At 45.1% G+C, this 25,380-nt stretch overlaps 1 protein-coding gene across 1 annotated transcript in view; it reads left to right on the plus strand.

Annotated features, from left to right (window-relative positions):
- SEMA5A (semaphorin 5A) overlaps positions 1–25,380 on the plus strand; it is a 332,779-nt gene that overhangs the window by 228,380 nt on the left and 79,019 nt on the right. Inside the window, exons 11-13 of the mRNA XM_004380268.1 lie at positions 11,272–11,389; positions 19,480–19,661; positions 21,950–22,093. Coding sequence (XP_004380325.1) covers positions 11,272–11,389; positions 19,480–19,661; positions 21,950–22,093 — 444 coding nt within the window. The remainder of the gene's footprint in view (positions 1–11,271; positions 11,390–19,479; positions 19,662–21,949; positions 22,094–25,380) is intronic.

Consider the following 25,380-nt stretch of genomic DNA (forward strand, 5'->3'; position numbering starts at 1 on the left):
AGATCAAAGACCACAGCCTTCAGTATGGATTGCACCTCAACACAAAGAAAACAAAAATCCTCACAACTGGAGAAAAGATTGAAGTTGTCAAGGATTTCATTTTACTTGGATCCACAGTGAATGACCATGGAAGCAGCAGTCAAGAAATCAAAAGACGCACTGCAATGGGTAAATCTGCTGCAAAAGACTTCTTTCAAAATCAAAGATGTCACCTTGAAGACTAAGGTGCGCCTGACTCAAGCCATGGTGTTTTCAGTCACCTCATGTGCATGTGAAAGCTGGATGATGAGTAAGGAGGACTGAAGAAGAATTGATGTCTTTGAACTGTGGTGTGGGCGAAGAATATTGAATATAACATAGACTGTCAGAAGAACAAAAAAAAATCTGTCTTGGAAGAAATACAGCCAGAATGTTCCTTAGAAGCAAAGATGACAAGACTTCATCTCACATACTTTGGACATGTTATCAGGAGGGACCGGTCCCTGGAGAAGGACAACATGCTTGGTAGAGTAGAGGGTCATCGAAAAAGAGGAAGGCCCTCAATGAGATGGATTGACACAGGGCTGCAACAATGGGCTTAGGCATAACAATGATTGTGAGGATGGCGCAGGACCAGGCACTGTTTCTTTCTGTTGTACATAGGGTCGCTATGAGTCGGAACTGACTCGATGGCACCCAACAACAAGAGCAACATGGATTGAATTTGTCTCCCCAAAGCAAATGTTGAAATTCTAACCCCTGTTCCTGTGAATGTGACTCTGCTTGGAAATAAGGAGTTTTCCTTTCTTATGTTAATGAGGTCATACCAGAGTGGGGTGGGTCCTAATCCCTTCTGAGTGATGTCTTATGCAAAGGGGAAAAAGACACAGACACTCATGAGGGACGAGGCCATGGGAGGCCCGTGTAGAAGCTAAGGAACGCTGGGGGCTACCAACAAGGATAGACCTCCCCTAGGGCCAGTGCCCTGATACTGACTTCTAGCCTCCAAAACTATGGGACAATAAATTTCCATTGTTAAAACCCACCCACTTGTTATATTTCTGTTACAACAGCTCTAGGTAACTAAGTGATGTGGTATTTCTCAATGTTACTTTACAAAACACCTAGAGCAACATTTCAAAAATTTCAAACTCAAGCAGGTGAAATGTTGTTGTTTTCCTACCTGCAAAATGACTGCAGTTACCTAAAATCAGCAACAAAAAACTTTAAAGACTCTGAAAAACCATTACTTGTTAAGACACCAGTTCTGAACAAGGAGAACCCTGCTTTCATAGCTATGGGCTATGTGGTCAGATGGGTCTGTCTAAATTCTAAAGCTGTCTCTTTCTAAATGGGGGATTTGGGGTAAGTTTCTGCTCTCTCCAAGCTAGCCTCCCTTCCTTTTTTATTCCAACCATACTCAGTGAGGATCGGATGGAATGGCATGTGGAGCTGTGTGAGATCTGTAGCCAGTGACAACCTCTCAATGCCTCTATTTTGTCATCTAAAACATGGGAACAAATACCTACCTCATAGGGTATTAAAAAAAAAAACCAAACCTGTTGCCATGAAGTCAACTCCGACTCATAGCGACCCTATAGGACAGAGTAGAACTGCCCCATAGGGTTTCCAAGGAGCAGCTAGTGGATTCGAACTGCTGGCCTTTTTGGTTAGCAGCTGTAGCTCTTAACCACTGCGCCACCAGGGTTTCCATAAGGTATTAGGTGTAAGCATTACAGAGACTAATGATAACCTTTCATCAGCCCCTGGGGCATCGGGTTGCCCATGACTCCTAGTTGTCATTACTGATAACACCAGCTCCTTTCAAGGTGAGCAAATGGACATTCTGTCCCAGCCCTTAGCCCCGTTGTGGGATGAGTAGCAATGACAATCCCAGGACTTGAGCACCAGTTCTCATGGCTGCTGTGTGCACACCACAGCCTTTGTTCTTCTCTGAGGGGGCTCCGTGGAGTGTTGTCATTGAGCATGGATGGCATGGCTCGGCATTGGCGACGCAGTGGTGGGTGTTATGGGTTGAATCATATCGCCCAAAAAGATATGTTGAAGTCCTAACCCTTGTACCTGTGACCTTGTTTGGATATACGCTGTTTGATGACGTTGTTGGTTAAGTTAAAAAGGTCACACTGAAATGGGATGGGTCCTAATCCCTTGTGAGTGGTATCTGACAAGGAGGAGGACAGACGTACTAGACACCACAAGAAGATGCATCTAAAAACCAAAAACCAAACACATTGCTGTCTAGTCGATTCCGACTTAGAGCACTCCTGTAGGACAGAGTAGAACGTCCCATAGGGTTTCCAGGGAGCAGCTGGTGGATTCGAACTGCCGACCTTTGCGTTAGCAGCTGAACTCTTAACCACTGAGCCACCAGGGCTCAAAGCTGCGAAACGCTCAGGACTAGATGAGGAGAGAAGAAAAGCTGGGAACTGGAAGAATCTCAGCCTAAACAGAAAGGAGAAGAGTCGCGATTTTCAAATTTTGCTTTGTAAAACTGGAGGGGAAAATGGAACCATTTAAAAAAGAAAGAAAGGCTTCGTCTCCATTTGAGTGAGCTTGTGTCTGGTCATTTTTAATTTGGTTGGGCTCTAATAGTGTCATTTAGTCGATGAAATTAACACCTCATTAAAAAAATTAGTATGGAAATTAGGTAACTTCAGAGTCTTTATTGCCTGAAAGGGCAGAGTTTTAAATGGTGGAGTTAATAGGTCGGCACCTTTATTAATTAAGTATTCTCAAAGGACAGCGTCTTCCCAGTGGGAGAAACACACACAGCTTAGAAGTCTTGGGATTCCCACAGGGTTCTTCTTCACCAGCAAGACATCTCTTATGGATTGAATTGTGTCCCCGCAAACGTGTGTTGAGACCCTAACCCCTGTGTCTGTAAATATGACCCAGTTTGGGAATAGGGGTGTTCTTCTGTTATATTAATGTGGTCATTCCAGAGTAGGGTGGGTTCTGAACCTAATCACGCTGAGTTATAGAAAGAGCAGATTAGACACAGAGACACAGAGGAGGAAGACAGACGCCAGGGGACCAGACTGAAGGCAGACGCCAGGGAACCAAGGACTGAAGGCAGATGCCAGGGAACCAAGGACTGAAGGCAGACGCCAGGAACTAGGGAGAGGCCCACAGAAGTAATCAACTCAGCCGAGACCCTGATTTGGACTTTTAACCCCCAGAACTGTAAGGAAATAAATTTCTGTCTTTAAAGCCACCCACTTGGGGTGCTTCTGTTACAGAAGCCCCAGAAAAAACTAAGACAGCACCCTTGGATGTCCAGTTATTGCTCACATCAATGTTGAGAAGGGCATTTTGACAGGTGCCCATTTTACAAAGCACCGTAAATCTTCTCCCCTCCACCTGAATTTATGTTTTCTAGATCTCAGTGTCTTGAATTTTCATTTGCATTGGTGTTGTTTGACCCTCTCAAAGACGTTAGTTAACTCATTCATCGTGTATTTATCGAACTTCATCCATGCCAAGCACTGAGCCAGGCCCTGGGTGTACAGAGACACACGGGCAGCCCTGCCTGCCTGCCTCCCTCGTGGGACTCGGAGTCTTGTGTGAAATTCTGCAATAGATTAAATGTCCAGCATATGGTTTGTGAATTCAAGCTAAGGACCTTTAGAAATACCTTACACTCAACTTAATCTCCAAATCAATTTATCATTAAAGTCTGATCCTGGACTACACTAGGATCTGATCTCCCAGCCTGATGTTCCTGTCCAATTATTTTTTAAGCTATTAGTCTGGGTTCTCTAGAGGCGTAAAACCAGTGAAGCATGTGTGTGTGTGTGTATAACAGAGAGAGAGAAATTTACTGAAAGGAAATGGCTCACACAACTGTAAAGGCTGGTGAGTCCAAAATCTGCAGGTCAGGTGGCAGGCTGGAGACTTCTGCTGGCTTATGTCCCAGGAACCGGAGGTCAGGCAAGAAGAAGAGTGCAGGATTGAGAGAGAGAGAGAGCAAACTTTGCCAGAACATTCATTTATATTCTGGAGTTAGGCCACATCCTCAAGGAAACTTCTCTTTGAACTGATTGGCTGCTCACATCAGATTACATCATGGAAGATGATTACATTATATCACATTATGGAAGAGCACCCAGTCCAGTGTCTGCCAAACCACCAAGAATCACAGCCTAGCCAAGGCAACACATAACATTAACCATCACACCAATAAATGATTATGAACTCATATGTATGATATAATCTTAACGGAAGAAAGCAACACATTATTACAGATGCAATCATTACAGTTACTTAAACAGGAGAGGAAAAAAAACTGGGGTTACATATCCCAACATGCTAATTACGACTCTGTGAAGAGCATATCACCACAGGGGCAGTGTGGGCCTGGGCCTCACAGTGTCCCCAGCCATGTGGCAAGGTGACACAAACAACCCGGGGGGGTGGAAAAGGCACCCTCAGGATGGCACACGAGGCGGGGCATGAGCCTGCCTTAACTCGACACGTAAGTTAGCAAACGTGAGTCCTACTGCAGTCTGCTCTGTGATAATTGGGGGCAGATGGAGTGTTGTGGGGTCTGAAGCTTACCCAGTTTGGGAGGGGCCCTCGCTAAGGAAAAGAATACCAAATAATGAACACAAAATGCCAGGGCCAACCACAGGGCCTTAGAGAGTCTCCTGAAGAAGTTTAACCTTCCGAGTTTCCTGGTAAATTCCCCTCTGGCAATGATGTAAACATTGCGTTGATCCAAGTAGACAATAGAAGAAAAGAAAACATATGGGCGCCATCTTGTGGAGTCACCCAGTACCATTATTTCCAGCTTTGCCTCTTCCCAGCCTTCTGCAGTGCTCAACCCTGCTCTACGCCTCTGTTAAGGACTGTGGGTGCACTTCATTATTCTCTTTTTTTTTTTTGCCAGATCTTTTATTGTAATCATACTTTTGTTACAATGGGGAATGAGCTTATAAGTACAAGACATCGCACTAAAATTGTTCCACAGGCCAAATCCTCTGCTATAGTGTCTTGTCTGTCTTGAGCTGTGCACCGGCCAGCCAACAGTTTCAGTTCAGCTTTCTGCTCTGTTTCCCAAGACAGTGTATCCATGTTCCCTAAATGGCTATCTGTGTTCTAAAATGTCACTCGCATAAAACTTGAAAATTGGTGTCATTATCAATCTTTTGTACTTCAGTTGAAAAACAGAACTAATAGAACTCATAATGGCAAGATTTTACTGTTTGGTGTCTACTGCACGGGCCTCCTGCTTGAGCTCCCTGATGTGAATCTCTGTAAAACACTGTGGGAAAGTTCAGGCCACAGCAGTTCTCTCAGCTCCAGACCCCACACCAGAGTCGTCCTGAGCATGGCACCTTGGACTGGGTGATACACCGACTTCCCCTCAGAGTTTGTTGGCAGTGGAGTCCACAGGAATGGAGTGAATCTTAAGGAAATAGCCATTCCCATGTGTCTGAGATCAAACGACACATTGCATGGGGCAAATCTCCTGTAAAAGACCTCTTTATTGTGTTCAAAAGCAAAGATGTCACCTTGAAGACTAAGTGGGCCTGACCCAAGCTATGATGTTTTCATCCACCTCATACGCATGTGAAAGATGGATGATGAATAAGGAAGACTGAAGAAGAATTGATGCCCTTGAATTGCGGTGTTGGCGAAGAATATTGAATATACCATGGACTGCCAGAAGGAAGGACAAATCTGTCTTGGAAGAAGTACAGCCAGAATGCTCCTTAGAAGCAAGGATGGCGAGACTTCATCTCATGTACTTTGGACATGTTATCAGGAGAGACCAGTCCCTGGAGAAGGACATCATGCTTTGTAGAGCAGAGGGTCATCGAAAAAGAGGAAGACCTTCAATGAGATGGACTGACACAGTGGCTGCAGCAATGGGCTCAAGCATAACAACAATTGTGAGAATGGTGCGGGACTGGGCAGTGTTTCGTTCTTTTGTGCATAGGGTCCCTATGAGTCGACATTGACTTGACAGCACCTAACAACAACAACAACAGCAATGTGTCTGAGAAACAGCTTGTATTCAAAAGGGTCGAAAGCTCTGTGTTCTAGTGGGTCCTGGCTGGGACTTAGATTGGTGTGTAGTTATGAGCGAGTGACTCAGCTTCTTCAAATGTCTCTCCCCCTGTGTGTGTTCCACCCAAGTGTGTTACAGGAGGCCGAGGCACAGAGACTGTGCAGTGGGCCTGGCATGTGGTGGGACTCCAGTACCAGCTGGCTCCTTCTGTTCCTGCTTGCACAGTCCTGTGTAGAGGGGTCCCTCTGAGCGGCATTGTTGTGGGTGCTCTATTCACTTTGCACACTCGGCTGAAGGCTGGGCTTCAAAATACACCTCTGTCCAGACGGAAGTCAAAAACAAAGAAAGAAAAAAGCCAAATTGTTCTTGTACGTGTGTTTTACCTTTTTTTACATAGCTCAGGTGCATTTCATAGTGACTCTGGACAAACTAAAGAATTCCTGGGTGGTGCAAATGGTTAATGCACTCAGCTGCTAACCACAAGGTTTGTGATTTGATTCCACCCAGAGGTGCCCTGGAAAAAAGGCCTGGAGATTACTGCTGAAAAATCAGCACTGAAAACCCTGTGGAGCATTGTTCTACTCTAACACACATGGGATTGCCATGAGTTGGAGCCAACCCTACAACAGCTGGCTCTGGACAAACCAAAGGCAAACAGATTGGTCAAGAATTTGCTTTTTTGCCTTTAAACAACTTCTCACTGTCTGAGAGATGCAGTGTTAAGTGCACTGTACAGCGTCCCTCGGGTCAAATTCTGCTCCTTCAGTAGATTGTCTCTGGTCCGTCTGGACAAACGAGTCTTCTGGTAGTTTGTGTGACTCTGCCGTGAGCACGTTGTGTGCATGTCTGAGTGAAGTCAGCACGTCCCGTCCGATGGGCCAGTGCACCCTTCAGCGGATGTTCGGTCATGCCTGGATCAAGTGAACTTGTGTCTAACTAACACAGAAGGGCTGAGACTCAAGCACGGACGGAGAGCCAAGGGCTTACCTTTGCAGAGGGAGGGCACCCAAGATCCAGATTCAGGTGGACACCACACCTGCTGTGACTGTTTCCAGATAGTTGTCCTCAGGTGGGTGGTGCTCCTCTCTGGGTAGGCTGTTCTCCAGGGAGGACTCCTCAGCCTGAAGCCTGATCCACTAAACTGTGAGCAAACTGTTAAGTTGGATGAATTATAATGAAACAGGATAATATAATCTTTCCTCTGGACTTATTGTCCTCTGAGGCTTTGTGTAAGGATTAAAGTGGATTCCTGGGCACCATTGCCCCGTGCACCTGTTGACACGCTGACCCTCAACACTCCCTGTGGTTCTGTCCACTAAACCCCTTTCACGGGTGAGTTTCCCTTAAAGACATATGGCACGGGTCAAAGATTAATTGTGTCTTCATTTTTATCCTTCATCATCTGGGGAGGAGAGGGACTCTGGGAAGTATTTATAGTTACCTTTCTTTTATAGAACAGAGAATACAAGACACCAATATTCTCTGTGAGGGCATGTCCCTGAATGACGTGACCAGTGAGTCTTCTCTCCCCTCTCTGCATACAGACATGGCTTTCCCTGGTCTCAACTCCCATGACGCCTCTATCCCCCTTCACCTGTGAAGGACTCACGCTGGCCCCTGGTCTTCCCTGTGCCTACTGTTGTTCTGGTTCTGGTTCTTATGTACCAAACTCACCAAAGCTGAGGTTACCTTCCATGGAGATCTTCATCTTGGGGGCAGACTTGGCCTTTCCAGAAAGCTTGTATGTTTGTCCTAGAAAACAGTTCAGGACAAGATGACTGGGATTATGACAGAGGATTGGGACCCCGGGGAAGCCAAGACAAACAGCTCAGGAATCTGTATGTGAGGAACAGGTCACATGGGGCTGTCTGCACTTGATCAGAGACCAAGACTGCGACCCCAAGTCAGGCAGAATCACTAGATTCCAGAATGCACATTTGGTTTGCTTACTTCAAATGCCCTCTGCTCTTTTCCCTATTTTTTTAAAATTAATTTTCCCCTAAGTGCTTCATTGTAAAATTTATATCAGTCTGGTTCAGTTTTAGAACAGATTTTTCAAGAAACATTGAAGATTTTATCCACCTATTAAGATTTTAACTCAAAACCATTTGCTTAGTGTTACTTACAGTACATATCAATTATTTAAACTTAATATTAAAAGCAAATTGAAATGTGAAAATTGGTCAATGTATTTTAAAATCAATGTCACTTAATGATAAGCCAATAGTGAATAGATTTTTAATATATCAAGATCTAGCCAGTAATTGAAACTATTTCATGAACTCCATCTACACTGCATAGCATGTAACATGAACTATTGAAAGCTTTTAGCAAAATATGCAAGATGAGTATAGACAGGTACCTTTTAGTCATGATTCTCTTTGTTTATTTGGCATGCATCCCACCTTAAAATGATGTCATTGCAATTGTGGTTACACCTCAGGTCTTCATGGGGGTTATAAATTGAACCTCTAGTAGGTTTCACTATCTGGAACGTCCTATACACCACGGCCATATCTCTGTTGCTTAAGGGACACCCCAACATTCTATTCATGTCATCACACTTCTTCAAAGCCAGCCACATAGCTCTGCTCATCTCCCTGATCATGGTATGACCTTCGCGCCGTCCTTTCTGGGAACATTGTGGCCAGAGACGTTCTTCTGACTCAGAGAAATCTTAGTCTTCCTTCAAAAGCTACCTGAACCCTCACCTCTTCTGGAACCCCTTCCGAGTCACCTCTCTCCTCTGACTCCTGTAGGGCCAGTTGTCTGGGCTTCTTGCTTAATATTTATCTCTTACTATGTTGTATCATTGGAGTCCCTGGGTGGTGCAAATGGTTAAGGTACTCAGCTGCTAACTGAAAGGTTGGAGGTTGAAGTCCACCAAGAGACACCTCGGAGAACTGCTTGACAATCTACTTCCGAGAATTAGCCATTGAAAACCCTATGGAGCACAGTTGTACTGTAAGACCCATGGGGTTGCCATGAGTCAGAGTTGACTCCACTGCAGCTGGTATGGTCTTTGCATGTTGTGTGGTTAAGTAACATTCGTGAATGAGTTCTTCTACCCTCTCTAGACTGTAAGTTCATTTGTGTTCTTCTTTGTGTCTTCAGCACATTCCACTGCCCCTTGCACACAAGAAGTCAAAAGAATCTTTTCTAATTGATCCAAATGTGTAGCCGAAATGCATTGCACAATTTAATGAAGTACATCATGTGTTTCACATTGCTTTATTAAGTAAAAAGCCCATGGCATTCACGGCATTAGCATTGTCTGTACTAAACATTTTCACACACTCCGGAAAATTACAACATATCGTGATCTGTAATTCCATTTAGGGATTAATTAACATAGCTGTATTTTTCCCCATGTGAAGAAATTTCTTTTTCTTATTTAGTACAGCTCTGTGAGTTAGGTAGTGCCATTCCACTTTTGCAGAAGAGGAAACCTAAGAAAGTATATGTTCCTATTGGATTTACATATGGCAGCACTGGTGGATGTCTTCAGATGCATTCCTCAGCAATGTTTCTGTCTACTTCTTGGAATATTTGCCCGTCATATTTCTAGTAAGATAATGTTATTAATGCAACTCTTAAAGTCAAAGAATCGATTCTGAAGTATATGGCAACGTGGTGCTTGGGAATAAGAAGCCTCAGATCTTCTTTGGAATTGTCATTGTTGTTGTTACATTGCTGTTGAGTAGGATCCGATTCATGGATACCCTACATACAACAGAAGGAAACGTTGCCAAGTCCTGTGCCATCTCCGTGATCACTGGTGTGTTTGAGTCCATTGCTGTGGCTGTTGTGTCAATCCATCTCACTGAGCGTTTCCCTCATTTTAGCTGACCCTCTGCTTTGCCAGCCATGATATCATTTTCTAGCCATTGGTGTTTCCTGATGTTGTTAGGTGCTATTGAGTCAGTTCCAACTCATAATGATGCTGTGCACAATAGAAGGAAACACTGCCCTGTCCTGCGCCATCCTCACAATTGTTGCTGTGTATGACCAATTGTTGCAGCCGCTATGTCAGTCCCTCTTGTTGAGGGTCTTCCTCTTTCGCTGACCCTCTGCCTTACCAAGCATGATGTCCTACTTCAGGGACTGGTCCCTGCTGATATCAAGCCCAAAGTACGTGAGACAAAATCTCACTATCCTTGGCTTCTAAGGAGGTAGTAGCATATTACCAAGAGCCGATGGTACTGAAGAAGTCCAAGCTGCATTAAAGGCATTGGCAAGAAACGAGGCTCCAGGAATCGACATATTACCAAGTTAGATGTTTCAACAAACGGATGCAACAAACGAAGAAGAATTGGAGCATCTGAGTTATCGTGTTGGCGAAGAATATTGAATATACCATGAGCTGCCAGAAGAACGAACAAGTCTGTCTTACCTGATGACTTGTGCAGAATAAGTGAGATGGAAAGTCTTGCTGTCCTCGTTTCTAAGGATCGTTCTGGTTGTATTTCTTCTAAGACTTATTTGTTCATTCTTCTGGAAGTAGGGAAAGTATAATTCATGAACAGATAACCTGATAGCTACCACTACCATATGGTTATAGTAGAAATAATATGGACATTTGGAACGTGGCTTTTGCACAGTCTGGGGGAGTCGTTTAAAGTCTGCAAGCATTGCTGCTCAGCCATGTCTGCAGCTTCCAGTTCTGCTCGCGTATCTGTCTGTTCCCATAGCAACACCGCGGACTGAGACAACTGCACACAATAGTGAGGTAACAGGAAAATTTGGGTAGTTCTGTTAGTCTATTTCTTAATTACTGGCTAGGTGGAGGCGTTCAGCTGTGTGGATCATAACAAATTATAGATAATATTTCAAAAAATGGGAATTCCAGAACACTTAACTCTGCTCATATGGAACCTGTGCATAGAACTGTACGTGGAGACTTAAAAGAAATGGGAAGATTATGCACAAAAATTAAAGATATCTGTTAGATAATGGTAAATAAAAGTTGTTGTTATTGGGTGCAGTCGAGTCAATTCCCACTCATAGCAACTCTGTAGGTCAGAGGAAAACTGCCCCATGGGGTTTCTAAGGCTGTAATCTTTATGGGAACAGATCGCCAGATCTTTTCTCCCATGGAGTCTTTGGGTGGGCTCGAACCTCCAACCTTTTGGATACCAGGGCTCCTTCCAATAAAAGTAGACACGGAATGGTCTTTTCCATAACCTCATAGGCATGCAAAAGCTGGGCATGGAGTAGATAGGGCGTCGTCCCACTGACCCTGTGGTGTGTGTTTGCAGCGCCTGCATCGGGGCCCAGGACCCATACTGCGGCTGGGACGTGGCGCTGAAGAAGTGTACCAGCCTGGAGGAGAGCCTGAGCATGGCGCAGTGGGAGCAGAACGTCTCCGCATGTCCTGTAAGTGCCCGCTCTCCTGTTACCCCGGCCTCACGGTGCTGTGCCCATGCCTTCCCATGGTCACGGTGAGCCTTTCATTCATCTGTGTGTGCCCTACAAGTGCCCCAAGACCTTCACACAGGGGCGCAGCTCTCCTGTTACCCCAGCCCCACCGCACGGTGCCCCACACCTTCCTGTGGGTCACGGTGAGCCTCGCTGCAGATCTTCTGCGCTCTAACGCCCGTCAGCTCTGAGCTCGAGCAAGCACCTTGCAAGGTGCTGTTCATGAGCTCTCGGTCTGTATTGAAGAGAAATGTCTTGGGAGAGACGCTTGTGTCTTTATGGAGGATAACATCTCTGCGTCATTCTTGGGCCTTTGTCTCCAGAGCTTGGGTGAACTCTCCCACCCTTCGCAGCGTTGGTGAGTGAGGAATTTACGCCCACGAATTCTCCTGGGGGTATAAACCCAGACGCTGAGATACACAGTAGAGCTTTTAGAAGAACAGACTGAAGGGAATCACCACTGCCAGTCTTACGGGACCTCATCAGTGCGGCTCCGGGGCACGGAAAGTCTGTGAGAAGTGGCCCCGTGCCCCTTCCCACACTGGGCCCTGGGGAAAGAGGAGAAGGCCCCTGCTTCCCGATCCATGCTCTCTGAATCCAAGAAAAGCAGATTCCAAAGTTCCTGTTGGTAATCTGTGTGGGGCCTCACTCACGGGAACCAGTTTTTTATGTCTTTATAATCCTTATTCCACTAACTCCAAAACTTTCCTGTTCTCGGAGAACATGAGCCACAGCTATCAGCTTCCAGTTATTGAAAAGTTACCAAATCACTTTGTGGGCACATCACTGCTGGCCCCTGTGACGACCAGGTCTTTGGTATTTCTGCAAAACAGAGGTGCAGAGAGAAGCAGCGTGCTCACTGTTGGACATCATTGCTGTCTCGTGATGCGGTGGGGCGCCCTAGGCATCTGAGCTGCTCCGTCTCCAGTCAAGGACCCTGGTCTCCCTAGGATGTAACCATGAACCTGCAGAAGCCCGTCCTTCACAGTCTAAGCAGGAAAGTCAGGCAGTAGGCCATGTTGAAGGCTAGGATATTAACACCAGTATCATGTCCCTAATGTTGGGACAGTGCCTTTGGTGTCACCGGTCAGGCTGTGAACAGCTGGGAAGGGGTCAGCTGTTGGTCTTTCCTCTATTAAACTCCAGATCTCTGATTTTAGAAGAAAACTTCTCTGCAGCGTCTCTTGAAATTGGTTAGAAAAACAGCCACGTCTGTGGCAGTCTCTTCTCCTTGTTCAGTGACACACAAAGAGCAGAAAGCGTTCACCTCAAGTTCTGTGCAGCTAGAAAAAGTATACAGTGTCACATGCAGACTAGCTCTAAGTAGGCGCCGTGCCCATTAGAGGCATCAGCGATCTTCTGCAGACCCTTGCCCTGGACTGGAACACTGAAAAGGGCAGAAGGTGGCAGCAGCTGTCGTACGCGGTGGGAGTGCCCATCTGGGTCCCGGGCTTGGTTCAGTGGATGTCTGAGGGGTGCTGCTTATGGGAAGGCGACACACACCCACCCGCTGGGTTCATGACACATCCGTGTCTGGGACGTTTCTGCAGTCACAAATGGAGATGATGCAGTATATGTCTGAAGTGCCCGGAGGGTTGTCACTCAAGCGAACGCCTGCTGCTGGGGGACAGTGTCTGCTGTCGGATCTAGTGTCGTCAGAGGGTCCTGTGGTCCTGCCCTGAGGTCAGCGCCACCCCCTCCCACGTCTGTGCTTTGAAGATACAACCGTTATGTTCACCCAGAACGGACACGCGGTCCCTCATTTACTGTCAACGATCACACAGTGTTGTAGCTGCTGTCAAGTCACCCCCCCACCACTGAAGGCGACCCCACGCACGACAGAACAAAATGCTGCCAGTCCTGTCCCATCCCCATGAGCAGTTGCAGACTGGACTCCTTTCACTGGCTGATTTTTGGAAGTAGATCGCCAGGCCTTTCTTCCTAGTCTGTGTTCATCTGGAAGCTCTGCTGAAACCTCTTCAGCATCGTAGCACAAGCCTCCACTGACAGATGAGTGGTGGCTGCACAGCAGAGGTGCATTAGCCAGGAATCGAACCCGGGTCTCCCACGTGGAAGGTGGGATTCTACCACTGAACCACCAGTGTCCCCATAAAACACATGTAACAGGGTCTGTTTCTCTGACACACGGTGATTTCGTCGTATTGAAGTATCCATATTCTCTCACCCAGTGTATTTTGTCGTGTATCAAGATATATTTTTGATAAGAATTTGCAAAACCTCCAATAACAGAGAAAATTATGTCCCTTTGAGCAAAACACATAAAAGGAAACCATATATTCTGTTCTGATTCACATAAGCTACCATACGGAAAACAGACGCTAGCAAATCTCGTATGACCTATTACTTTTGTCACACATCCCTTTCTAAAAATCTATCTCTTAGAAGAAGATCAGCTGGATGAAAATTATTGGCTTTTATGCAGAGCAGTCTAGACTTAGTTATTTTTAAAAATTATTTTTAAATGTAATTTGCTTCTATGTTTTTTACTTTTGACTGAAATGAAAGAAGGGCTTGATTTTTTTTTTTTTTTTTGACAAATCTACGCTGTGTCCTCAAATCTGAGCTGTCATTAGTTATATAACAGACAACTGTTTTATGTGCTGCTAAGACAGACTAGGAAGAAAGGCCTGGTGATCTACTTCCAGAAATCAGCCAATGACAACCCCAGGGATCACACAGAACATTGTCCGATACAGTGCTAGAAGATGAGCCCTTAGGTGAGAAGGCACACAAAATTCACAGTGGTCGCAACAATGGCGTCCAACACACCAATGACTGTGAAGACAGCACAGGGCTGGACGACGCTGGTTCTGCTGTCCGCGGGGTCGCCCTGGGTCAGAGCCGAACCGACAGCAACTAAAACCAGCAACAACGGAAAGACACAGGTTGACCTGACGCCAGCTGAGTTCAAAGATGTTAAAATACCAAAACAATTTTACAAAGGCAACTTGTCATCGGCCAAATATTTTTCTATCCTTACTCATTTATCTTTAGTGCAAAGGAACTCAAGCTTTATCAGCTGGGCAATTTTCAAATAAGACTAAAGCATCATATGCCCCCTGTAAAAACCCAGGTTGAAGACTGAAAGAGGGAGCCTGTTACCGTGAGCTCAGGAGGAGTTCCAAGGAGTTGATGATGAGGAGGTCAGCCTCCATCTGTGGGTGAGACCCTCTGCTCCCCAGAGGTTCAAGCTGGAGATGGGAACCCCAGAAACCTTCCCAGGGACGTAGGGGCTTACAGAAGACTCCTTCTCCTCTCAAAGATCCCTGTGTAAAAATGGTCCAAGCTTGTGTTGTCCTGGAGAGAAGGAACAGTTTACTGACGTATTGATTCATGTTCTGTTTGCTTATAAAATTTGGGTGGAAGGCATTGCTCAGTCTAAGGGATGTGAAATGCTTCAGCAAGATCTAAATTGAGATAACTAGCGTGATTAGGATAATATATGTGCCTGCATAGCTTGTAATGTTTTACAAGAATAGTATAGTCTTAAGAGTCTACCTGGGCTTTATTCTTGCACAGATACCATCCCTGTTCTTTATGGGAGTATGATTACCAGTACCACATAACATACAATGAGCCCGTCTTCCAAAATAGAGTACGAAATAACTAGCAAAACACTCAGGCCAAATAAACACCCAAGATCCCCACAACGACGGGGTTCTTCCCCGTCTACTGCTTAAAGGGCACCTGTGGAGTGAATGGCAGTCCTGGGTGGTGCAAACGGTGAAAGTGCTCAGGTGCTAACCGAAAGGTTGGAGGTTCAAGTCCACCTTCGGAAGAAAAGCCTGATGATTTACTTTTGAAAAATGAGCAACTGAGAACCCTGTGGAGCACAGTTCTCCTCCGACACGGGGTTGCCAGGAACAGAGTCCTCTCGACGGCAGCTCGTTTAGAGTGTAAAGAGATGGTATTCATGGCCAAACCCAAAGCTCTGCGTTTAGCACTGGCAACAGCATAGGGCAGAGTCTGAAGGACGACAAGGGGCTCTAAAACTACAACCAGAAAGAAGCAGGACTTTGATCCAGTGTTTCTGATGTACTCACTGACCTACAGGATGGCGTCATCCCAGCTGTCAACGTCTCCTCAAAGCAGTGGCTGGTAGGTGGCCCAGTGGCCCAGTGATCACCCTGCACATAGTGGCCAAAGGGCAGGCGAGACCTTTTTCCTGAGCCTTGTCATGGAATCCACCGCCAGAGGAGAAGGGAAGAAGGGCCAATCGCAGGCGTGTACCATGTGCTCAGGGCCGTGTGAGGTAGCGTTATTGCAGGCGTGTACCATGTGCTCAGGGCCGTGTGAGGTAGTGTTATCACGGGCATGTACCGTGTGCTCAGGGCCGTGTGAGGTAGCATTCAGTGGGTGCTCATTTAATGTTCACAGAGACCCCAGCGATAGACATTGCTGCTTCCATTTTATAGATGGAAGAAGTGGGACTTGGGGACATTAAATAAAGGGCCCCTGCTCACCCGTCCTACCAGAGGCCACAAGGCAGCCTGGCTTAGTCCTCTTTGGCGCTGCCATCTTTCCTTTGTGTGTTCTGTTTATAGAGCTAGGCTTAGGCTTGGGGTGATACGCACACAGGTCGTAATGAGAGCCAGGTCTTCTGTCCCACATGTCCAGTATCCTCTTTTGTTTCAATCTCTAGCAAAAGCTACTCCCATGAAACTTTGAAAGTAAATAAAGGAAAGTCTTTTAACTTCTGAAAAAAATGTCCAAATGAAAAATACAAGACTTCAGCGTAGCCCTGCTGGCGTGACGTTGCACCGCAGTGAGAGTCTTAGCGTGTGGGCAGGGCGCTGTGCTTGGCGAGCGGAACACATCCTCGGCCAGTGGGCACTACAGAACTGAATATGGACGCATGGAACATGCGTCATGGCTTATGTTTACTACTGAAATTGTATCTCCTTTAGCTGTGGGAGATGCGTTATTTCCTAGGTGAAGAGAACTTTGCTTTTACCTAGCTGAGGGTAAAGTTACATGAAGCTAATTTCTTTGAGACTCTGGCCAAAGAAGGATGGAAGAACCCCAGTACAGAACAAAGTGGCCAGGAGCAGTCGTGGGCTCTGGACTCAGCTATTCTGGGCTGATTCTTGGATCTTTTGTAGCCTGTATGACTTTGGGCAAACAGCTTACCCTATCTGAGCCTCCATCTTCCTATATGTAAAGTGGAATCTAGATAGCAGGGATGTTGTGAATATCCAAGAAGATAACGCATGTACAGCCCGCGGCACAATACCTGGCGTGTACTAAACTACATGTTATGTTATGGTTTAATATTTAAAATTTAGTATGACAAAGCACGTACCTTTGGCAGAAACCCAGAAGGTAGCAAAATTGTAGAGATTTCATCTGGATGGGTATATTTCTGAAGTCTGTGTAAGAAGGACTAAGAAAATATAAATTTTTATGTTTGTATATTTATATTAAATATTTTATATAAGTATATAAATTTTTCATAAGGTTTTCACTGGCCAGTTTTTTACAGAAGTAGGTGGTTAAGCCCTGCTTCTTAGTCTGTCTTAGTCTGGAAGCTCTGCTGAAAGCTTTCTGCCATGGGTGACCCAGCTAGTACTTGATATACCAATGGCATAGCTTCCAGCATCACAGCAACCAACAAGACATCACAGTCCAATAAACTGACAGACAAGGGGATGTATTTAATTGCAGTATTGGAGCTGTAATATTGAAGGATTCTACAGGGAAAATATTCAACAACTTAGGAAGCATCAAAAGAAGATGGAAGGAATACACGTGGTCAGTGTACCAGAAAGAATTGGCGAGTGTTGAGATATGTCAGGAGGTAGCGTATGATCAGGAACCCATGGTACTGAAGAAAAAAGTCTAAGCTGCGCTGAAGGCACTGGTGGAAAACAAGGCTCCAGGAATTGAGGGAATGCCAACTGAGATGTTTCCACAAACAGAGGCAGCACTGGAAGCACTCACTCGTCTGTGCCAAGAAATTTGGAAGACAGCTGCCTGGCCAACCGACTGGAAGAGATCCATATTTATGCCTATTCCCAAGAAAGGTGATCCAATCAAATGTGGAAATTATCAAACAATATCATTAATATTACACACAAGGACAGTTTTGCTCAAGCTCATTCAAAAGCAGTTGCAGCAGTGTATCAACAGGGAACTGCCAGAAACTCAATCCAGATTCAGAAGAGGACGTGGAACCAGGGGTATCATTGCTGATGTCAGATGGATCCTGGCTGAAAGCAGAGAATACCAGAAAGATGTTTACCTGTGTTTTATTGACTATGCAAAGACGTTCAACTGTGTGGTTCATAACAAATATGGATGACATTGCGAAGAATGGGAATTCCAGAACACTTAACTGTGCTCATGGGGAACCTGTACGTAGATCAAGAGGCAGTCATTCAAACAGAACAAGGGGATACTTTGTGGTTTAAAGTCAGGAAAGGTGTCTGTCAGGGTTGTATCCTTTCACCATAATTATTAAATCTGTATGCTGAGCAAATCTGAGAAGCTTGACTATATGAAGAAGAATGTGGCATTAGGATTGGAGGGAGACTCTTTAACCTGCAATAAACAGATGACACAGCCTTGCTTGCTGAAAGCAAAGAGAACTTGTAGCACTTACTGAGGAAGATCAAAGACCACAGCCTTCAGTATGGATTACACCTTAACATAAAGAAAATAAAAATTCTCACAACTGAACCAATAAGCAACATTACAATAAACGGAGAGAAGATTGAAGTTGCCAAGGATTTCATTTTACTTGGATCCACAATCAATGCCCATGGAAGCAGCAGTCAAGGAATCAAATGAAATATTGCATTGGGCAAATCTGATGCAAAAGACCTTTTTAAACTGTTAAAAAGAAAAAATGTCACTTTGAGGACTAAGGTGCGCTTGACCCAAGCCATGGAGTTTTCAGTCGCTTCATACACGTGCAAGAGCTGGACGACAAATGAGGAAGAACAAAGAAGAATTGGTGGATTCCTTTGAATTATGGTGTTGGCAAAGAATATTGAGTATACCATGGACTGCCAGAAGAGCAAACAAATCTGCCTTGGAAGAAGTACAACCAGAATGCGCCTTAGAAGCGAGGATGATGAGACTTTGTCTCACGTACTATGGATGTGTTATCAGGAGGGATCAGTCCCTGAAGAAGGACATCATGCTTGGTGAAGTAGAGGGTCAGTGAAAAAGAGGAAAACAGTAACATGGGTTGACACACTGGCTGTAACAATGGGCTCAAACATAGCAACGATTTTGAGGATGGCACAGGACCAGGTAGTATTCCATTCTCTCGTGCATAGGGCTGCTATGAGTTGGAACTGATTCAATGGCACCTAACAACAACATATAAATTGTTAAATTATAAATTATATAGAAATTATTAAACGAAAAGGTAAAGCAGCAGAACCTGCACCCTCGTGCATGCATCTATTTTCTAGGCAGATTCTGGAACTAATAGTTAATGGTGATTCAGAGCGCCCTCGCCTGATGACCTGGGTGCTTCCCTGATTTGCAAGTTCCTAAACTCTGAAATTTAATAGAACCAGCTGAAAATACCGCCCCTTAAAGTCGTTTGCTCCCCCTCCCTTGTCAAAACATGAAGCCCAGGTTCATCTCCTGCAGAGGGTCATTGCTCTGGGATCTCCTGGGATGGCCCACGATAGTGGACAGCGCTGCCTGATGGCCAGGTCATTAGGGTCCTGCCCCCCTTCCTGCTTCTTCCCTGCCGCCGCTGCCTCCTCCTTCTCATCTTCCTCATTCCGTTTTCTTCTTTCTCTTCCTCCTCCTCTTCCTCGTTCTCTTCCTCCGCCTCCTCCGCCTCTTCCACCTCCTCCTATTCCTTTTCTTCCTCCTCCTCCTCATCCATTTTCACCTCTTCCAATGACCTCTGCTGCTTTTAAGCTGAAATACTTCTCGCACATCCTTCCCTAACTATAATACCAAAAAATTCCAAACGCATTCCAATTGTCTTGTGAGAGACCTGTCACCTGTTCTCTCTCTCACCGGTGGCCCTTTCTGACGTGCTGCCCTGCATCTGCTCCCAGACCAGGAACCTCACCGTGGACGGGCAGTTTGGCGCGTGGTCCCCGTGGGCGCCCTGCACACACACGGATGGCAGTGCCGTGGGCTCCTGCCTCTGCCGAATCCGCTCCTGCGACAGCCCGGCCCCACAGTGCGGTGGCTGGCCCTGCACTGGCCCCAGCATGGAGATCGCCAACTGCTCCAGGTGCGTCCCACAGAGCACCCAGGTGACCCCCATAGAGCACCAAGGTGACATCCGCAGAGTGCCCAGGTGACACGCCCAGGTGTTCAACCTAGACATGGAGAAGGCTGGGGAACCATACGTCACATGTGCCTTTCCTTTTCTGGAGGAGGTACAGGGAGCTCACCACTTAAAAATCACACCACCCATGAAAGGAGATTTTCAACTATTGATTAGATGATAATTCTAAACCTATTCATACATTTGTCATTGGACTGGGAAAAATATTTCTAACTGGCAGTATATCATTGGCTTGTCTGAGGAAAGGTCTCTGTTAAAATCTCTTTGTGGAATACATATGGTTAACGGTCCCTCACTGGTAAAGCATCGTGTTTGTTGCAAAGTGACCTAAACCAGTCCACTCTTCAAGTTGTCACTTTCTTTTTGACAACAGCAGTGACACATGACGGTTAGAAATAGCTGAGAGCTGTGGGCTTCTCCCTTCTGACCTGGCCGTTAGGTGGCGTGGGATAATGAGATAGCAAGTCTCAGGCCACATCTGGGCATGAGTACAAAACTATCACACGGCCTGTCCTTGTGAGTCGGTTGTCTTGGTTCTTCAGACCAAGAGAGCTCATTAGAACCCCTCCTGAGAGAGTGACCAAGACGGGGGGAGAGAGACATAATGAGACAATGAGAGAGAAGAGAGAGCGAGAGAGAGACGGATGGATTTTAGGGAATTATCTGCCTCCCTGTATACAACATGCTCCATATCCTGCAAACGGAATAGATCATAAAATGCCATGTTTAGTAAAAGGTTTAGGCAAGCATTTCCGAACAATTTTAGAAGCAGTGTTTTGCATCTTTTTAACCTAACAATTTTGTTCACATATAAAGAAACTTTGACAGTAAAGTGCTGTTCTATTTATGTTGAAGTTAATTTTTAAGTTTTTTATAAAGTTCAATAAATTACTTGGATACTTTTAAAGAATTACTGGTAGCAGGATGTAAGATATTAGCTAATTAGATTGATGGGAAACATAGAAGGATCTTAGTTTGTGATGATTTAGTTTAAGCAATGATAAAACAGCTTAATTATAATATCACACATGAAGTGATCACTATATATTTTTATTTATATCACTACTCTCAGAAAATAAAGTAGATGAAATGAAATATACATAGAATTTTCTCGGAAGAATTATTTGAAATTATTTTAGAAATTATTCATTCTAATTTTTGTTTATACCCAGAGCTTCAAGGGCATAGCTATGGAACCTTGGGTTTTAAAGGAATGTATAAAAGTAAAAATGCAAATAAATGAGTGGGTTTTTTTTCAGTGGAAATCTAAATCCCATGGATGAAGCTAACTGATATCCATGGAAATGCATATGTAATTTTAGAAGTAAAAAAATGTCCAAGTGACTGAGATGGTCTACCCAGAAGTTTAAAATGGATTTAACAGATATTTTAGCACTTAAAGTATTGTAAATGACCTAGGGTTCTTTTTAAGATAGTATTGGACCAAACTTCTAGGAAGATATTTAAATTATAAATATTCTGGATCAGACATTTTAAGAAAACAACACAATATTAAACCAAAAAAAAAAAATTTCTAGCTGTCCCTAGTGCTTTGTATGATATTTTTTATGCATATGCCTCATAATATTATTTATACTATAAATTAACGTATATAGACGTGAGATTTTCACTCCTTATTGATGTTCTTTACATCTTTGTCCGTTTGCAAGAAAATGGGTCAAAGATCTGAACATAAATATCCTTTCTTCATTGCTAATAAAGTTTGTTCTAAAGCTTTGCACGTTGCAGCATTATATACCCACGTGAATGCTGTCAGAGAGCTTTTCACTGACGTTAATCGATTTTTAAAGGCAGCATCGTGTATGGGTTCTAGGTGATTATTTGCTCCAAATGTGCATTTCTCATAGATTATAGCAGACAGAATGCAAGTCAGATGAAACTGTAGACTGGACAAGGATTCATCTCTAAATGCTGTTCAGTGAAATCGCATTATTTCTTCTTCCTTCGTGTCTTAGTTTCTATCATACCCCATCTTAAATCATTTGTAATGCATTTAGAAACATCATTCTCAAATTTCCCATCATGACTGTAGAATCAGACACCTGAAAAAAAGTGCAAAGCCACTGAGACCCACGTGGCCCAGCCCATGGGCTCCCCAAGGCCCGTTGTGGCCCACACCAGGTGGCCCACGTGGGAACACCGGAACTTGGGATGGGTACAGAGGTGGACGGCAGAGCCAGTGCTGACGGCATGCCCCCTTGCTCCCCCAGGAATGGCGGCTGGACCCCCTGGACTTCCTGGTCCCCCTGCAGCACCACCTGTGGGATCGGCTTCCAGGTGCGCCAACGGTCCTGCAGCAACCCCACACCGCGCCACGGGGGCCGGGTGTGCGTGGGGCAGAACCGCGAGGAGAGGTAGGTGCCGCCCATGTCCCCATCCGTGCGCGCCGCCCCCATCCTGCACCCTGGCTCTGGCAGCTGAGTCTGGGTCTAGCTTAGCTCATCTGTGACATCCCTTTCCGTCCACCTGAAGTGTCCTCGTCTCTGTCTGACATCTTTAATTTTGACTATAACTTCATGTTGAGCATCACCTGGCCCGTGGTGCCTGCATCCTCGGCGCAGGCAGGCAATTCCCAGCAGCCCAGATCCTGCGACTACATGCCCTGCGGTCTGGCTCCCTGGAGGCCCCAGAGAGCGAGTCCCGCTGGGAAGGAGGCTCTTGCTCTATCCAACTAGACCAAGCTCAAAGCCTTCCACTCCTAGTGCTGTTGGTCCAGGGACAATGGGTCAGATGAGGGAATTTTCCATCAAAACAAATTAGCAGCTGATGCATCTGGGAAGACATTCGGGATTTGGTTATACCTGTATTCGATAACTGGGCACCAGTCTATCACCAGATACCCTCAGGAAGCTACAGTATAACCCAACTCAGGGCTTCTTCTCCACATGTATTTTGAGCTTCCAGCATGGCATGGCAACATTCCAGCTCAGCTTTGGATTTAACTGTTGCTTTGTGTAGCATTAGACATTGGGCTTCAGCCTCATATAACCTACCGTTTTGATCATTGCGTCTTTCTTGCATATTTAAAGTGCATTCCCATTGATAATTAGTGGGAGAGAACCCAGGCAGGGTCCGTGAAAAAGAGGGAAACCCTCAATGAGATAAATTGGCACAGTGGCCACAACAGGGGACTCAAACATACCGATGATGGTGAAGATGGTACAGGACTAGGCAGTGTGTTGTTGGCATGACATGAGTCAGAGCCAACCTGATGGCACCTAACATCATCAACAACATAACATCCTTATTCTGCCATACTGCCTATACTTCTTGTTGTATTGATCCATGGAAAAGAAAATAGCTTTCCATACTTCTTTATTAAATTGCATTGAGGCTTGTATCAGAGTCCCTGGGTGGTGCAAACAGTTAATGCACTTGTTTACTAATGGAAAGGTTAGATATTTGAGTCCTTCCAGAGGTGCCTCGGAAGAAAGGCCTGGTGATCTTCTTCTGAAAAACCCACCATTGAAACCCCTGTGGAGCTCAGTTCTATTCCGACACTCATGGAATTGTCATGAGTTGGAGTCGACTCAATGGCCACTTTTAAGGCTTGTATCAGGTGACGTAGGTTCAGTGAGAGGCTCTTATACAAATACTGTACACAGTTACTTTCTATGTGATTGATATTTCAGTTGATAGACACAGGCTTACTCTATAGATGGTTTGCTACTATGTATTTGTTACAACCTGCAGAGAACCCGGGAAACTCATCTCTTTCTTTATTCACTGTATTTCCAAATTGCCATGAAGACTTCATCCCTTTGGACTAAGAGAGAATGAAAGATGACTTTACAAAGCAGGACTGTCATGTTTGAAGGGGTCCCCGGAGATGGTTCTGGGCTGGTCTGTCATTTTCAATTTCACACCAGTTGATAAGTGGGAAAGCCAATTATGCAGAGTCATCTCCCTGCTGTTTCCAAGCCTTGTAAGACTGAAGTCTGGTTCGACCTTTTAAAATGCTCTAAAGAGTCTCATAATGAGCTCACTCAGGCAAAGTCACCTTCATTTGCTCGAAGCCGCACCTGGAAGCAGGGCACTCCCGCCCACCCAACACCTGTTATCACCTTCCCCAGGTGTGCACACAGGTAGGAGGAAGCCGCCTAACGCCACGATTACATGTGCATGTTCTGTGTCCGCGTTTGATGGTGAGGAAAGCTGTCTCTTTAGGAAAAGATCAGGGCTGTTCACATACTTGGCCGACTTACATTTATAAAGCTCCTTTTTTACAGGAGAAGCATTCATTTGGGTTAGAAGATGGTTTGTTCAGGGGAGAAAGTGTTGAATTTAAGTAATAAATAGGCGCTAATGAGGTGGACTGTAGAACAGAGACTGTGGGAGATTTTTACACAATCAGCGCCTCCCTAGAGCGACCTTTCTGGGGGCTAGGAAGAGGTTGCTGACGAGAAAAACCAAACACGTGACGTCTCTGTCGGTTCACAAGCACAAGTTTCTAGATGTCTTTCCAGTATTCTGCAGGGAGGTTCCTGCTGATGACTAATTAAAAGGAGGAGCCAGCCTGATTGTGACAGTGGAGATATTTGAGAGCTGGAGTCAAGGTTCAAGGAATCCCTGGGCTCCACGGGAGGGTCCAGGAGAACCGGAGCTGAGGGTACAGAGTCCTTCGTAAAATCACCTCATGGATCATAAACACCATCAACCCTGCAGCGCTCCTGGGTGGCCACAAGTCAGTGAACCAATTCTCCCAAAAAGCACCTGAGTAATAGTGGGATAAAAGGTAGCCAGTTTTCATTTGAGACAAATTCTCCAAAGTATCAAGTAATTCAGTGGGAACTTGGTTGCAACAAAAATCTCAGATACATTTGCTTTTTTTTTTAAGTAACAGATAAAGAAATTATCTAACTTACTTTTTGCATATACTTTAAAAGATACAGACACTTTGTTTTTCTGTTCTAAAAATTCCTCAAAAGAGATTTTCTTGAGTAGCAGAAACCGAGTAGAAGCACCGATTATGGAAGATGCCGATCAGGAGGAAATGGAAGTGTGTAATTGTGAACAAAATGCAAATTCTGGTGTCCGTCTTAGTCAGGGCTCTCCAGAGAAAGAACCAGTCAGACACACACACACACAAGTAAGGAAGTGTTATCACATGTTTATGCAAATAATGTGTGAATAATGTGCCAGCCGAGCCTTCTACCGGCGAGATATTTTCCTATGAGTGCTATGCTAGTGTTTTTTTTCATGTAAAAATATATACCACAGACTGCCGGAAGAGCGAACAAATCGTATTGGAAGAAGTACAGCAAGAATTTTCCTTAGATGCAAGGATGGCGAGACTTTGTCTTATGTACTTTGGACACGTTATCAGGAGGGATCAGTCCTGGAGAAGGACTTGGTAAAGTAGAGGGTCAGTGAAAAAGAGGAAGACCCTCAAGGAGATGGATTGACACAGTGGCTGCAAGAATGGCTCAAGCATAACAATGATTGTGAGGATGGCGCAGGACCGGGCAGTGTTTCGTTCTGTTTTACAGAGGGTCACTATTTTAGTCATCTAGTGCTGCTATGACAGAAATACCACGAGTGGATGGCTTTAACAAAAAGAAGTTGATTCTCTCATAGTCTAGGAGGCTACAAGTCCAAATTCAGGGGCATCAGCTCCAGGGGAAGCCTTTCTCTCTCTGTC

The sequence above is a fragment of the Trichechus manatus genome, unplaced genomic scaffold, assembly GCF_000243295.1.
Source record: "Trichechus manatus latirostris isolate Lorelei unplaced genomic scaffold, TriManLat1.0 scaffold00072, whole genome shotgun sequence".
NCBI classification, from domain to species: Eukaryota; Metazoa; Chordata; class Mammalia; order Sirenia; family Trichechidae; genus Trichechus; species Trichechus manatus.